This window comes from Hyla sarda, chromosome 8 (genome assembly GCF_029499605.1).
Source record: "Hyla sarda isolate aHylSar1 chromosome 8, aHylSar1.hap1, whole genome shotgun sequence".
Taxonomy (NCBI): Eukaryota; Metazoa; Chordata; class Amphibia; order Anura; family Hylidae; genus Hyla; species Hyla sarda.
Genome location: NC_079196.1, coordinates 60722760 through 60735382, shown reverse-complemented (window position 1 = coordinate 60735382; position 12623 = coordinate 60722760). Strand labels below are relative to the sequence as shown.

At 40.9% G+C, this 12623-nt stretch overlaps 1 protein-coding gene across 2 annotated transcripts in view; it reads right to left on the bottom strand.

Annotated features, from left to right (window-relative positions):
- AGPS (alkylglycerone phosphate synthase) overlaps positions 1-12623 on the bottom strand; it is a 269903-nt gene that overhangs the window by 181556 nt on the left and 75724 nt on the right. For both annotated transcript variants that reach the window (XM_056534693.1, XM_056534694.1), the window contains exons 3-4: positions 3670-3760; positions 2168-2288 (exon numbers count right to left, since the gene is read on the bottom strand). In XM_056534693.1, the coding sequence (XP_056390668.1) occupies positions 2168-2288; positions 3670-3760 (212 nt within the window). The remainder of the gene's footprint in view (positions 1-2167; positions 2289-3669; positions 3761-12623) is intronic.

Here is a 12623-nt window from a genome sequence, read left to right as displayed (position 1 = left end):
TGAAACGTTGGGCCATGACTGAAGGGAGCACGGAGCTTGTATCCACCTTTGCTGCTTGCATATTATGCTGCTAACCTGATGTCCTGCGAGACAATACCCGAATATACTGGAATAAACAAGAAAGAAACTTTCTACTAAAACCGTGAGTCAGAACATTCATGTGTATACTCACCTAAAATCCTGTTGCCGGCGTGTCAGCTGGAGTTGCGCCCTATACCTGTGTGTCTAATCATGAATCATTGAACAGAGAGGCTGGAGCTCTGTCGTATAGGAGTTGTTTATACACTCTACACATTGAAATAACTCGGTTACTACTGTGTATACTAGATCATGACCACAGTGCTCTCTGCTGACATCTCTGTCCATTTTAGGAACTGTCCAGATTAGGAGAAAATCCCCATAGCAAACATATGCTGCTCTGGACAGTTCCTAAAATGGACAGAAGTGTCAGCAAAGAGCACTGTGCTTGTGATGTCAGCAGAGAGCACTGTGTTCCAAAAAGAAAATAATTTCCTCTGTAGTATTCAGCAGCTAATAAGTACTGGAAGGATTAAGATTTTTTAATAGAAGTAATTTACAAATCTGTTTAACTTTCTGGCACCAGTTGATTAAAAAAAAAAAAAAAGGTTTCCACTGGAGTAGCCCTTTAAGGGGAGCTGCGCAAAAGGAGTAGCCCCATGAACTACTCTGTTTACGTGACTCCAGGAGTTACATAGACAGCGTGGCTAGCGGGTTTAAAGGGGTACTCCAGTGGAAAACTTTTTTTAAATCAACTGGTGCCAGAAAGTTAAACAGATTTGCAAATTTGTAAAATCTTAATCCTTCCAATACTTATTAGCTGCTGTATACTACAGAGGAAATTATTTTCTTTTTGGAACACAGAGCTCTCAGCTGACATCACGAGCACAATGCTCTCTACTGACATCTCTGTCCATTTTAAGAACTGTCCAGATTAGGAGAAAATCCTCATAGCAAACATATGCTGCTCTGGACAGTTCCTAAAATGGACAGAAGTGTCAGCAGAGAGCACTGTGCTTGTGATGTCAGCAGAGAGCACTGTGTTCCAAAAAGAAAATAATTTCCTCTGTAGTATTCAGCAGCTAATAAGTACTGGAAGGATTAAGATTTTTTAATAGAAGTAATTTACAAATCTGTTTAACTTTCTGGCACCAGTTGATTTAAAAAAAAAAAAAAAGTTTTCCACCGAAGTACCCCTTTAACCCATTTTGGCAACTCCCATATATGTCAACTGGAGTTACGTAAACTCCCCTGCTTCAGCTTTTCCAACCACTGCAAACAGGCCAGAGAAGCAGAAAAAGTTGGAAATAGCCAGGTGGGACAACACCTTTCATTTTGGGGTTCACTTTATAATTTTTTTTTTCTTTTTTTTTTTTTTTAAAGAATGACTGTATAGCTTAAGCAAAAAAATAAAAAATAGTCAGTTGCATGGTATATACGTTGTTCATTTTCCCTGTTATGGCGCTACATGGTAGCTACAGCATTACGCTTCCCAATTTAAATCAAAAGGCACTTTGTGTAAGGCACAGATTACTTTTTTCTACAAAGACATTTTGGAGCTGATCACTGTTTTAGGGTCCAGCATAAGTGTCTTCTCTCTCTGGCATAAATGGCAGTCTGACGTAGTTTTCTATATTTGTTTATCTTTTTTTTTTTCAAAGACAAAAGTGAGGGAAGGCAGTAAGGGAAGGCTTTCCTTTATACTTCCCATGCCTTTTGAATTCACTCATCACAAAAAAAAAACCTGTCACACAAGGCATATGTGATTTGATTTTAGTAAAGAACACATATAGTGTTAATAACTTGCAAAGTGTTGGGTGCTGGAAAAATAAGGTGTTCAGTTTGAAAACTGGTGATTTCCATTGATAAATATATGTGATAAATATATGTGTTTGAAATCTTCTATTTGCTGTCCGATGAAGGGACAAATGATGCTACAAAGTGCGTTGCACAAAGGAATCTTTTATTGAAGACCCTCACTGTTCTAGTCATTCCTTTAAGAAGCAGCGTCAACTGAAGATTACATTTAATTCTGATGAAATACACTATACCCCACAGAATGTATTAAGAGCACAACCTTTACAGTTTGGTGTACTTTCAGATGTTTGCAGCACACGTTATAAAAACAGATGCAAAAACAGTTTCTCACCATGAGCTCGAAAAACCCGGTCTTCAACATCTTGGGAAAAAGAAATTCCAATGGCTTTAATGTCCTGGATAAATCCCTCGTTCACAATAGCTGGAGGGGCATCACTTACATTTAAAGATGCCTAATAAAGAAACATTGGTGATTAAAAGACGAGCGACGGATGCAATTTGCTTCCTATAATTGGACTTTAAGAAGACCTGAGTGGAGCATCTGAGCAGTATGGTAGCCTTCCAAGAACAGATCAATACTCTGCTAACAGCCTGGTATTACTCAAAGTGGTAGAGCACCAGGAAAAGCTAACTCATCAAAGTCTAGTAGAGGTATATGAACGTATCCAAAAGTTAGCGGAGGAGAGCACATTAAAATATCAATACAGTCTTAGGCATAATGCATGCCATTATATGTTGGGTCAGATGAGGTGTTATTAGAGTTCCATATTTTACAATATTAGTCTGGCTGACAACCAAAATGGCACCATCGCAGCACCGATAGAGGTTGTCACCCAGACTGCTGGAGGTAAAATCTTAAAAATTGGGTGGCTGCTCCATGTCTAATAGTCCAAAGAGAGGAGGTAAAGAAAGGCATGGGCCACTCACCAATGCAGAACTTTCCTTTAGTTCATAAGGTGCACATCGGTATAGATGAGGGGGCAATCAGGCAATAGGGGATTTCTGAGCGTCGCCCCATGCAATGCTTTCTAACTGCTGCCCCATGCAATCTGTACCGATGTGCGCCTTATAAAATAAAGAAGAGTGCCGCATGCATTTCTTTACTTTTTTTTACTTCTAATTTGACTTTTGATAAAGAGGGTTTTTCAAGGATTACAAAAATTCAGCTTCATTCTTTCAAAAACAGCACCACTACTATCAACAGGTGTAATGTGTATCAACAGGTGAGTGTAGTACTGCATCTCAGTCCCATTTACTTCAATGGAGCAGATTTGCAATACCGGAGACAACTGTGAACAGGAGAGGCGCTATTTTTGCAAGAAAGAAGCATAATTTTTCTTAATCCTGGACAACCCCTTTATCGATATATATATATATAGTGCAGAGCATCACAGGAGTGTAGCACTTGGAACCGGTTCACACACGAGTCTCAGGTGAATGACGCATTTCCATCTCTGCTGTAGAGCCAGACCCTTAGCTTCTATAGAGAGGACCATATCTAATAGTGACCACTGAGGTGGTCAACCAACTTTCCCAAACTAAATGCATGTGCACAATGCTACAACCCAAGCCACACCTTATTTTCTATAATCCACACCCCTTTGTGAACCGAAGCACAAAAACTGTCTAAAACATAGTAAATGTAGAATGCACTACTGTGTTGAAGTGAATGTAAATTTCTGAGTATTGTCCATCATTGGGACTATTATGCAATGTGTCAGTCGAGTAACTAAAGTAAACCTTTAAAATGCCCCAGGAGGACTTCTGTGTGGTGGAAAGAGGGGAAAATAGTTGAAGAAATTAAATCCTAGAGTGTTTTTTTGTTGTACTTACTCGGGAGGTAGTTTTGTGATCCAGACTAGCACCAAATGTCTTTTCCATCCATTCGCGCAAAGCTGGCAGCACCATACCACTAAGTTTATACCTGCAAAACATTTCAAACAACAAACTTAATTTGTACAAGTGTGCATACAAATATCAGAATATTCATAAATTTAATGTATTTCAGAACAAGGCAAGAGACAAAAAGAACAGCCAGGGTAGATATTAAAATTATTTTTCCCATTAAGCTCTATTAAGGTATTTTCCTATTTGTTTTTCATCTGGGGCTGGTGCACCTTTAGCCAAGGTTTCAGGTTCCCATTTGCAATGAAAAAGTACCATTTGTGCACATCTAAAGAATGCCAAGGAGGTATGTCCAAGACATAGGCAAAAGCATGCTTATAGAGGTGCACACATCTCCCACAACATAATCACGGGGACGTAGTGTAGTTGGCTATGCTTTTCAATGCACCCAAAAAAACAAAAAAAAAGTGCAGATCAGCTCACCATCATGTGAATGAAGCCCAATAGAGAACACAAGACATCAACAGAGGGCATGAAAAGCAATGGGCCAGATCCCATGTAAACGTGACAATCCAAAAACATATAGTAAACAGTCCAGCGCGTTTCTCTTAATGATGGCATACAATATAATGACTTTTCACAGTCATAGAGACACATAATTCAATCTGCCTGGCTTCAAGGAGAACGCCGGCTCCACATGGCGCAGGATACAAAAGGAGTGGGGATCACATAAAATCGAGGTAGTTTATTTCCCAAGATGCAACGTGTTTTGCTGCGGGAAAGCAGCTTCTTCAGCTTCATCAGGCATGTCTTAGTTTTTAAAAGGCCTTTCATTTTTTATTTTTTTTTAAAAGATCCTTTATAAAGTTCACGGTTTTATTTTCCTGGGGAGCAGGATACTATACCTTTGGATTGTCATTTACGCTTTTCAATACAGTTGAGGAAAAAAAAGGTACCAGTCAAATGTATACTTTAAAGGAATTCCTTTAGCCAGCAAAACTGGCACATACATATGTTAAGAGCGTTTTACAATGTATACAAGAAAAGGTAGCATAACCAAGGAAAAAAACTTTGAAAAGTAAGTCCGTGGTATAAAAATAAAATAAATAAACACAAAAAACTGCCCCGATCCCCTGCCAGCACGGTTAAAATGGCTCCTGGTCCCTACTCCTCACCATTGCTAGTTCCTATGACGCATAATCCCTGCAGAAACTCCCTGCTCAGCCAAACACTGACCGGGGGTCTCTGCTGCTGAGTGAGCAGCTCATGTGGTACCAGGAAGCAGCTGACAGCTGTAGGACTAACAAAGGACTGTGGCACAACAGGAAATCTAGTGGCAGAACCAAAAGTTGAAGTCCTATCCAGTGTTAGGAGGGTGGGGAAGGAACTGGCAGCATATGATAATAAAGAATACATTTTCATTCACAATAAAAAATAGGTCTTCCCTCAAACATCTTACTGAATTTTGGCAGCATTGCATTAGAAATTAGAAGGTCCTTTTGTTGGATTGGTGGTGGTCTCAGCTCTTGGTACCCACATATAAAACCAGAGGTTGAATTGACAATTTAACCTAGTTAGATAACGAAGTGCAAGCGCTCATTATGAACCACCTGCAACGTACAGACTCCGAGGCCCAAAGTCATCATTCTTTTAGATACATGTTATCCCCAAATCCCTCAAAATATCTATTATGCATGAGAATACCCCCCATAAGCACTGCACTGGGGAAGAAGTCAGGAGACGCGTTCTGGGAGATTTATTAAAGCTGGGTAGAAAAATAACGGCGCTGCCAAAATATATATTACCCTCTCCCACAGACGCTGTTTACTTAAACTATCCTGCTTAAAAAGGAGCCGTTTCAGCTCATTTTTTCTGTTCTATGATCAACCGTATCAGATGTATATTGATGCCTGATGAACGCTCGCCCAAGTAAAGTTACTTGTGCTACACAAACAAATCTGCACAGCATCTGCACCACTGGCTGACTGACATAACCCGACAGCTATGCTCTGCACAGAGGTGCTGCAACCTGAGAATTCATTACCAAGTCCGGAGAAAGAAAAAAGAAAGAAATGCCGGCAAATAATAAAGGAGACAAATTGCTCTGCTGGCACCGCTGTTGGGCGAACTACGCAGCTTCCACCTGATACACAAGGATTCCAGGAGAGGCACTTGGTGGGACTACTTCAGCAATGAACGAGGACTTTAGAAAGTACATTGATACTGTCATTAATATTGAGGGAAGGATTAGCTCAGTACGTTCTTTCCATCTAGGGGGTTTCTATTTTGTCTAGTATAGCTCAATAGAACCAACTTTTGTGTCTCAGGTGGACTATGGTGTAAATGACCAAAAACACAGGAAATTCCTTCTGCCTCCATGTTGGTTTTATGGATGTATGTATAGTGAACAATAAAGAAACCACTTGGTTAGGAGGAACTTATTAAGCTGAAGAGTTCCTTTCCTCATGATGTATCTTTACTGTTGCTCCAAGAAAGTTTGTAGAGAAAGTAGGATAGCTCGGCACTGCTTATTTCTGAGTGTAGAGGGATAACTGTCTATTGTAGTTCAGTGGTGCTCAGACGTCATGCAACAGTCAACAATTCTTATAAAGATGAAAAGAAACACGTCGGTGACTCACCAAATCTTCTTTCTTGAACTTTATTTTATATACTCTCATATTACAGACATGTATCGGGATGGGCGGGACCAGGGGGGGGGGTACAATGGGTGACAGCGGCCGTTGTTTCACACTGATGTTGTGCTTCGTCGGGCCTCCAAGGGCCGACGAAGCACAACACCAGTGCGAAACAACGGTCGCTGTCGCCTACTGGACCCCCTGGACTCGTCCATCCCGATACATGTCTGTAATATGTGAGCATATAAAATAGAGCTCAAGTAAAAGATTTGGTGAGTCGCCGACATATTTCTTTTCATCTTTGAGATAAGAATTGTCGACTGTTGCATGATGTCTGAGCACCACTGAATTACAATAGACATCATGCAACAGTTGACAATTCTTATCTCAAAGATGAAAAGAAACATGTCGGCGACTCACCAAATCTTCTTTCTTGAGCTTTATTTTATATACTCACATATCACAGACATGTATCAGGATGGATGGGTCCAGGAGGGGAACAGTGGGCGACAGCGGCCGTTGTTTCGCACTGGTGTTGTGCTTCGTCGGGCCTTGGAGGCCCGACGAAGCACAACACCAGTGCGAAACAACGGCCGCTGTCGCCTACTGTACCCGCCCCCCCCCCCGGACCCGTCCATCCCGATACATGTCTGTAATATGTGAGGATATAAAATAAAGCTCTAGAAAGAAGACAAAGTAAGTTTGTGCTTGTTCCTTCTGGGTTCCTTATGGGCTGGTGGGAGCTGCTCACAGGATTCTGGCCTATTACTCTGTGTAGAGATAAATATCTATTGCACAAAATAAATCCCAAATCATCCAATAGTTTCAAATTTCAGAAAAGCAGACCGCTTTTAAAGCCACTTTCCTGGTCTATTCTGATGCTTGATATGACAGTAGGCCTGGAGAGACGCACCTGCATGAGTGGTCACGCTGCTGATACAACAGTATTATACCTACATGATACTCAATGGCATCAGACAGCTGCCTTGGCAAAACGACCAACCAATATGCAGAGGTAGGTACTTGTGCAGGATACTCGTCTATGGCATCAGACAGCCCCAGAGTATCAGGCTCTACACCAGATGTCATATCCAGCAATAAAGTATGCCTGGACAACCCCTTAAATTCAGCAAAATTATTTGCAGAAACCAATAGATAGCTTAGGGGGAGCTGATGACAAACCTGTAGGTAGCATAATGATCGGCCCCCCTGTTGCTGAGTTCAAATTAGCTTTATTAAAATGAGTTCTATGCAGTGTCTGTACAGGGCCATGCATATTTAATGAAGGATATCATATTCTATGTTGCGATGCAATGCTCTCTTCATTAAATATGTGCACCCCCATACAGTCACTGCACAGGACTCAGCCTAACACAACCAAATGAAAATAAAGTCCTGTCCACCTGACGAATTCACTCAGTCAGAGGGGATTACAAAGCCCTATACAACTCAGCCTGTAAAGAGGTTGATGTGATCAGCTCCAAACCCCCCCCCCCCCCCCTTGCCATCTACCGCAACTCATTTATTTCAGACGGATCTGTCACTCTGGGACTGTCCGTTTTAATAAATATTTGCTCAAGGATGATTTTATAGTATACAATTCCTCTGTTATTCCTCCTGGAAAGTATGAAACAATACTAATAGCTAGGTTCTAAAACTTGTCTTGTACACACTCGGTACACACTAAGATTTGGCAATAAGGGAACCGGATGCGGCTGGGGGTAGCAAAAACCAGGCGCTCCCGTATCCCCAGCTGGATCCGGCCCGTATGTAATGCATTTCAATGATCCGTCCGGAGTCAAACGCTGACTCCGGTCGGCTCACTTTTGGTAAACTGTTTTCTAACCAGACATAAAACCGTGGTAGTACCACGGTTTTAGGTCCAGTCAGAAAACCGTATACAGGGCAGAAGTGAGCCGACCGGAGTCAGCGTTTGACTCCGGACGGATCATTGAAATGCATTACATACGGGCCGGATCCAGCTGGGGATACGGGAGCGCCTGGTTTTTGCTACCCCCAGCCGTATCCGGTTGCCATACACTACAAACGTAGCCTTATGGGTATGTCCCTAAACATTGATCCAATCTATGCCAACAGTCTGCGGCAGAGAGAACATTGTATTGACAAGGGAAATTAAAACGCTCAATTTTCAGGAGGAATAACAGAGGGAGGGCACAATGTAGAGTACTTATTTTAAAGGAAACACACAGAGCGATGTCAAAGCAAAAAGACTATGGGGGAGATTTAGTAAAACCCCTCCAGAGGAAAAGTTGCTGAGTTGCCCATAGCAACCAATCACATAGCTTCTTTCATTTTTGAAAAGGCCTCTGAAAAAATCAAAGAAGCTATGTGATTGGTTGCTATGGGCAACTCAGCAACTTTTCCTCTGGAGGGGTTTTACTAAATCTCCCCCCATTTATCTATAAGTAAACCATGCGATCACCCAGGCTTAGTTGGCATGGATAATCAGTAAGATAGTCTCCTGAAAATAGGTTATCACAGTGTAAGGTGTTCCTCTAGATCAGTGTTTCCCAACCAAGGTGCCTCCAGCTCTTGCAAAACTACAACCCCCAGCATGCCCGGACAGCCTTCGGCTGTCCGGGCATGCTGGGAGTTGTAGTTTTGCAACAGCTGGAGGCACCCTGGTTGGGAAACACTTCTCTAGATCCATAATATTAGCCATGCATATACAATACAGCCCCATCAGTTATACAGGTGGGCATGCAACTTGCTTTATTGATAGTAGAAATCATCATCAATATATTACTAGATATAGGTGTTCAAACCACTTATATATTAAAAAGACATAAATGGAATACCAAAATAAGATAAACGGTTTCCACCACTGGGGCAGAAGTATACCTTGGAGGTCTCCTGAATGAATATATACATACCGCCAAATGCAAGAAAAAAACTGGGCAAAATATATATCATATATCAATAATATAGGGGGAGATTTATCAAAACCTGTCCAGAGGAAAAGTTGCCCAGATGCCCATAGCAACCAATCAGATCTCTTCTTTCATTTTTCAGAGGCTTTGTTAAAAATGAAAGAAGAAATCTGATTGGTTGCTATGGGCAACTGGACAACTTTTCCTCTGGACAGGTTTTGATAAATCTCCCCCATAATCTCTAACCATGTAGTATGGTGGCTTAGTCAGCCATGTAGTCACCCTAGTCAGCCATGTAGTCACCCTAGTCAGTCATGTAACGCTGCTCTTGATTGGCAGCTCTCTGCTCTAGCTCAGTGGTTTCAAAACTGTGTACCTCTGGAATGTCCGGGCATGCTGGGAGTTGTAGTTTTATAACAGCTGGGGGTCCCCAGTTTGGAGACCACTACTGTAGACATTACTGTATACAGAGAAGTGGGATTATGTTGGTGCTACATAAGCAACATTGAATGTATAAACACCATGTCAGCAGTTTCTAGACTCTCTGCATTTGTTGGTTCTGGCATTACAGAAGACCCACCAGAGGGCTGATGTTTTCCTTAGGTTCAGCATTGGTGGCAGTAAATTCTACAGATCTGATTTTGTATGATTTAGAAAGGAAGCTGAAAGACCTTCGAAACGTCTCAACCATCCATAAAACTGTAGACGGGGAAATATACAAGAGCCTGTGACTGTCTACTGGGATGGCATTGTAGGGGGGAGACAGTAAAAGGGTGTGAATTATGTGCAAATTTTGCATCATATTTGGCTAAAAATATTAAATCCTTTTTAGACAACATTTTGAAAAAGATTACACTCAAATTTTGCTTTGTTGCTTTGTTAAGTCACTTTTTGGAGCACAAAGGTGTCACATTACAAAAGCATAAGTGGTGTACACTAGAGTTGAGCAAAGTTACAGTAAATTGGCTCGTAGAGAACCTCACAGCTCGGCTGTTGATTAATTTAGTCTGCATAAATTAGTTCAGCTTTCCAAGGGCTCTGGCTGCCTGGAAAAGTCTGGGATGACAGTCTTAGGTCTCCTAGGTCTGTATCCACCTTTTCCAGGCTCCAACTGGAGCCCTTGGGATGCTGAACTAATTCATGCAGACTAAAGTAATCAACAGCCAAGCTGCGAGGTTCGCTACGAGCCAATTTACTGTAAGTTCGCTCAACTCTAGTGTACACAGTGCCAAATGACAACTACGGCCAATAGCAGGTCCCTTTTTTATTTTTTATTTAATTAATTAATTTATTTTGTAAGTCAATAAAATAAGATCCTCTCTAGAGATGAGCGAACTTACAGTAAATTCGATTCGTCACGAACTTCTCGGCTCGGCAGTTGATGACTTATCCTGCATAAATTAGTTCAGCTTTCAGGTGCTCCGGTGGGCTGGAAAAGGTGGATACATTCCTAGGAAAGAGTCTCCTAGGACTGTATCCACCTTTTCCAGCCCATCGGAGCACCTGAAAGCTGAACTAATTTATGCAGGAAAAGTCATCAACTGCCGAGCCGAGAAGTTCGTGACGAATCGAATTTACTGTAAGTTCGCTCATCTCTAATCCTCTCCTTTATTAAATTTTTGTATTTAATTAAAATAAAAAAGGGTTGATTTTTCCTGTGGCTTTCCCTGTTAGTCGGGGTTCACATCACGTTTTTCCCTATACAGGGCCGCATACGGCTGGGGGGAGCTAAAAACTTGCGCTCCCGTATCCCTGCCGTATGCGATCCTGTATGCAATTCATTTCAATGAGCCAACAGGAGTGAACTGGTCGGCTCATTTTTCCCTGTATGTGGCTGACTACGGTTTTAGGTCCGGTAGAAAACCGCATACGGGGGGAAAAATTAGCCGAACAGTTCACTCTGGTCGGCTCATTTAAATGAATTACATACGGGACCGCATACGGTCGGCACACTGAAATTAATTTCATACGGGACCGCAAGTTTTTATCTTCCCCAGCCGTATGCGGTCGCGTATAGGGAAAAACGTGATGTGAACCCAGCCTTATTTGTTTGTGGTTTTGATAGCGAAATTCAGTAAAAATGGCCCCTGTGAACTTGCCCTTAAGGTCCCTACATACAGGCATATTGTGGTTGATTTTTTGCATCTGTATCCGCAAGTTCCGGTATGACTGCAGGTGTGATGACCCCGCGGGTCCAGCCAGGACTTAATACGGACACGAAAATGTGACCATAATACACCTGTATACAATCAGTTCTTTTTTCTTTCTTGCAAGTGGATCGAAGATTAAAGAAAAGTTTAATACACTGCGCCAACAACTGCATTGTGTGAACCCAGCCTTACACTTTGTTCCATGAACAAATACTAGAAAAGGAACATTTAATGGAAAAAAAAAAATACTAGAAAATGCATAAAAACTATTCCTAAACAGTGGTATCATCCAGATCCTTACTTTTAATTGGGGAGGGGGGTTATTATTAAGCAGCACAAAGGCATATGTCTGACATAGGATCTCTCCAAATTACATATTTCCCCCCTTCTGAGACTGCAAGCTGTTGTCAAGCAGCCTGTGTAAACTGGAAGTACTGCAAGACAACAACAGGAAACCTAATATCTCTCCCGGCCCAGCATGGGTATTAGTGAAAAGCCAAATATATTTTTATTTAAGAGAATCTTTACTGAAGTTTTTATAAATTTCGGGCCCTCTATATTGTGTCTTAAATAGTAAGTGATTTTTCTATCAGTACAAAAAAATAAATCACACACACACACACACTATCTAGAGCTTAAAAAGGATATATTAAGAAAATGGCTAACACTACTTGGTAGGTGTGTGTGTGTGTGTGTGTGTGTGTAACTAGAACTTAAAAGGGATGTATTTATTATAGGCGTCTAGGTATTGTACATGTGTGTGTGTGTATATATATAAATATATACACACACACTATATATATATATATATATATATATATATATATATATATATAATCTGTATCTACATCAGTGTTTTCCAAGTATGTCTCCAGCTGTTGCAAAACTACAACTCCCAGAATGCCCGAACAGCTTTTGGCTGTCTGGGCATGCTAGGAGTTGTAGTTTTACATCAGCTGGAGACACACTGTTGGAAAAACACTGATCTATATATCCATCCACATAATTAAAAAAAAACACACACACACATATACATATGTGTGTGTGTGTTTTTTTTTTTTAATTATGTGGATGGATATATAGATCAGTGTTTTTCCAACAGTGTGTCTCCAGCTGATGTAAAACTATGACTCCTAGCGCGGCTAGCACGTGTGTGTGTGTGTGTGTGTGTGTGTGTATATGTATATATATATATATATATATATATATATATATATATATATATATATATATATATATATATATATATATATATATATATATAT